We start from the raw sequence: 1,488 nt of genomic DNA, 5'->3' as shown, positions 1-1,488 counted from the left end.
TCTTGACGTCGGTCACCGAAAACGACTCGACGTACAGGTCCTCGACGCGCAGGATGGCGACCGCGTCCGCCGCCGCGAAGCCGAGCATGTACGCGCGCAGAAAGTCGGCCGCCTTCTGCAGCACGTCGATGTCGGCCGTGTGCTGCGACGTCTTGAGCTCGACGCAGCGCTTGCGCGGGTTCATGCGCACGTCGAGCTTGAGCTGCTCGACGATGGGCGTGTAGAGCTGCATCCAGTCCTTCTTCAGCGGCGTGTACCGGTGCGGCGGCACCGAGACGCGCCGAAACTCCGACTTGCCGCCCGCAGCCTCCTGCGCGCTCAGCGGCTCAAACTGCGGCGGCGCCTCGACAGCGGCGCCGTCGCGCCCGCGCTGCCGCTTGCCGCCCTGCGCTGCGACCTCGTCCTCGTCGTCGGACATCGCAGCCGCGTCGGCCCGCGGGTCCCTCAAGGACGACGAGGGCATGCTGGAGGATGAGGCGGACATGGAGAGAGGCGGACGACGAGAGGCCGGCCGAGAGGCGAGCGGCGACGTCGTGCTGACGGTCTGCAGAATTCTTCTGAGCTTGACAAGGGGCACGTTTTGCTAAGCGTATTTGCGCCTCCGTATTTGCAAATACAGGCGAACAAATAAGGCACGTGAAATCGAGTGTTTTGCTAGCGTATTTGCCGGGTGGCCGTATTTGCGGCGTCAAACCCAACTTTTGCAAGGAGCTTTTTCTCAAAATCTCGTGCACACATGTCCCTAAATTATTCACACATGAATGCTCACATGGCAGGTAGCATATGCGCCACACGCCCCGACCGCTCCTCTGGTCGCCGCCGGCCTCCGCGTGGCGGCGATGTCGCAGCGCCACCCATCGGCCAGCCCTCAGATCGATCGATCAGCGCTCAAAGTCGGCTTCAGATCCGAGAACGCTGCTGGCGCCGCCGCCGATCCCAGCGGCGACGCCAGCAGCTTCCTCTGCTCTCCAACGTGCCGAGAAGCGACGCGGGGGTGCTCGGCCCGCAATGCACGACGAAGGCTCCGCCGGGCGCGCGTCGGCCGGTCCGGTGGCACCCTCTGCGCACGGCTGCCGGCGCCCCGACGACCGCCGTCGCGCCGCCGCTGATGGAGGGGCGGTCAGCGCCGCTGCCGCCGCGCCGCCAGTGGGAGGGGCACTGGTGGTGGCCTGGGCGGCCCTCCGCCGCCGCTCGACGCGCTGCGAGCAATGGGAGAGATTGGGGGTCCAGAAGGACGGGCGGGGGGGGGGGGGGGGGTGCCCCACAAAACCCGGAAGGCCCGCGGAATTGGGGTTAGGGGGAGGTGCTAGGCGGGATGCAACCCAAGAGCCCGCATTGTTCATTTCCGGTCCAAGGGGGAGGGAAGGAAAAGGGGCGGGGAAAAGGGGTAAGGGAAGGCGGCGTGGCCCCTCGTCGACAATGCATCCTCCCCCGCATCAAACCCCACACAGGGCCACGGCTGCATTCCCAACAATGAGCGAGACGAGG

The 1,488-nt window shown here is 66.7% G+C and overlaps 2 protein-coding genes across 2 annotated transcripts; one reads left to right on the top strand and one right to left on the bottom strand.

Moving 5' to 3' along the window:
* Window position 1: 1 nt before the first annotated feature.
* Window positions 2-418, bottom strand: EMIHUDRAFT_68162 (hypothetical protein; the record flags this gene model as incomplete). The annotated part of the gene is made up of 1 exon (XM_005760888.1): window positions 2-418. A coding segment is annotated over one exon (417 nt), but the record flags the coding sequence as incomplete, so codon positions are not given.
* A 334-nt stretch (window positions 419-752) lies between these two features.
* EMIHUDRAFT_358774 (hypothetical protein) lies at window positions 753-1,194 on the top strand (the record flags this gene model as incomplete). Its single annotated transcript, XM_005760887.1, has 1 exon — window positions 753-1,194. A coding segment is annotated over exon 1 (326 nt), but the record flags the coding sequence as incomplete, so codon positions are not given.
* Between the last annotated feature and the right edge of the window lie 294 nt (window positions 1,195-1,488).

Source organism: Emiliania huxleyi (genome assembly GCF_000372725.1).
Source record: "Emiliania huxleyi CCMP1516 unplaced genomic scaffold EMIHUscaffold_73, whole genome shotgun sequence".
NCBI lineage: Eukaryota > Haptophyta > Isochrysidales > Noelaerhabdaceae > Emiliania > Emiliania huxleyi.
This window is presented reverse-complemented; position numbering and strand designations above follow the sequence as displayed.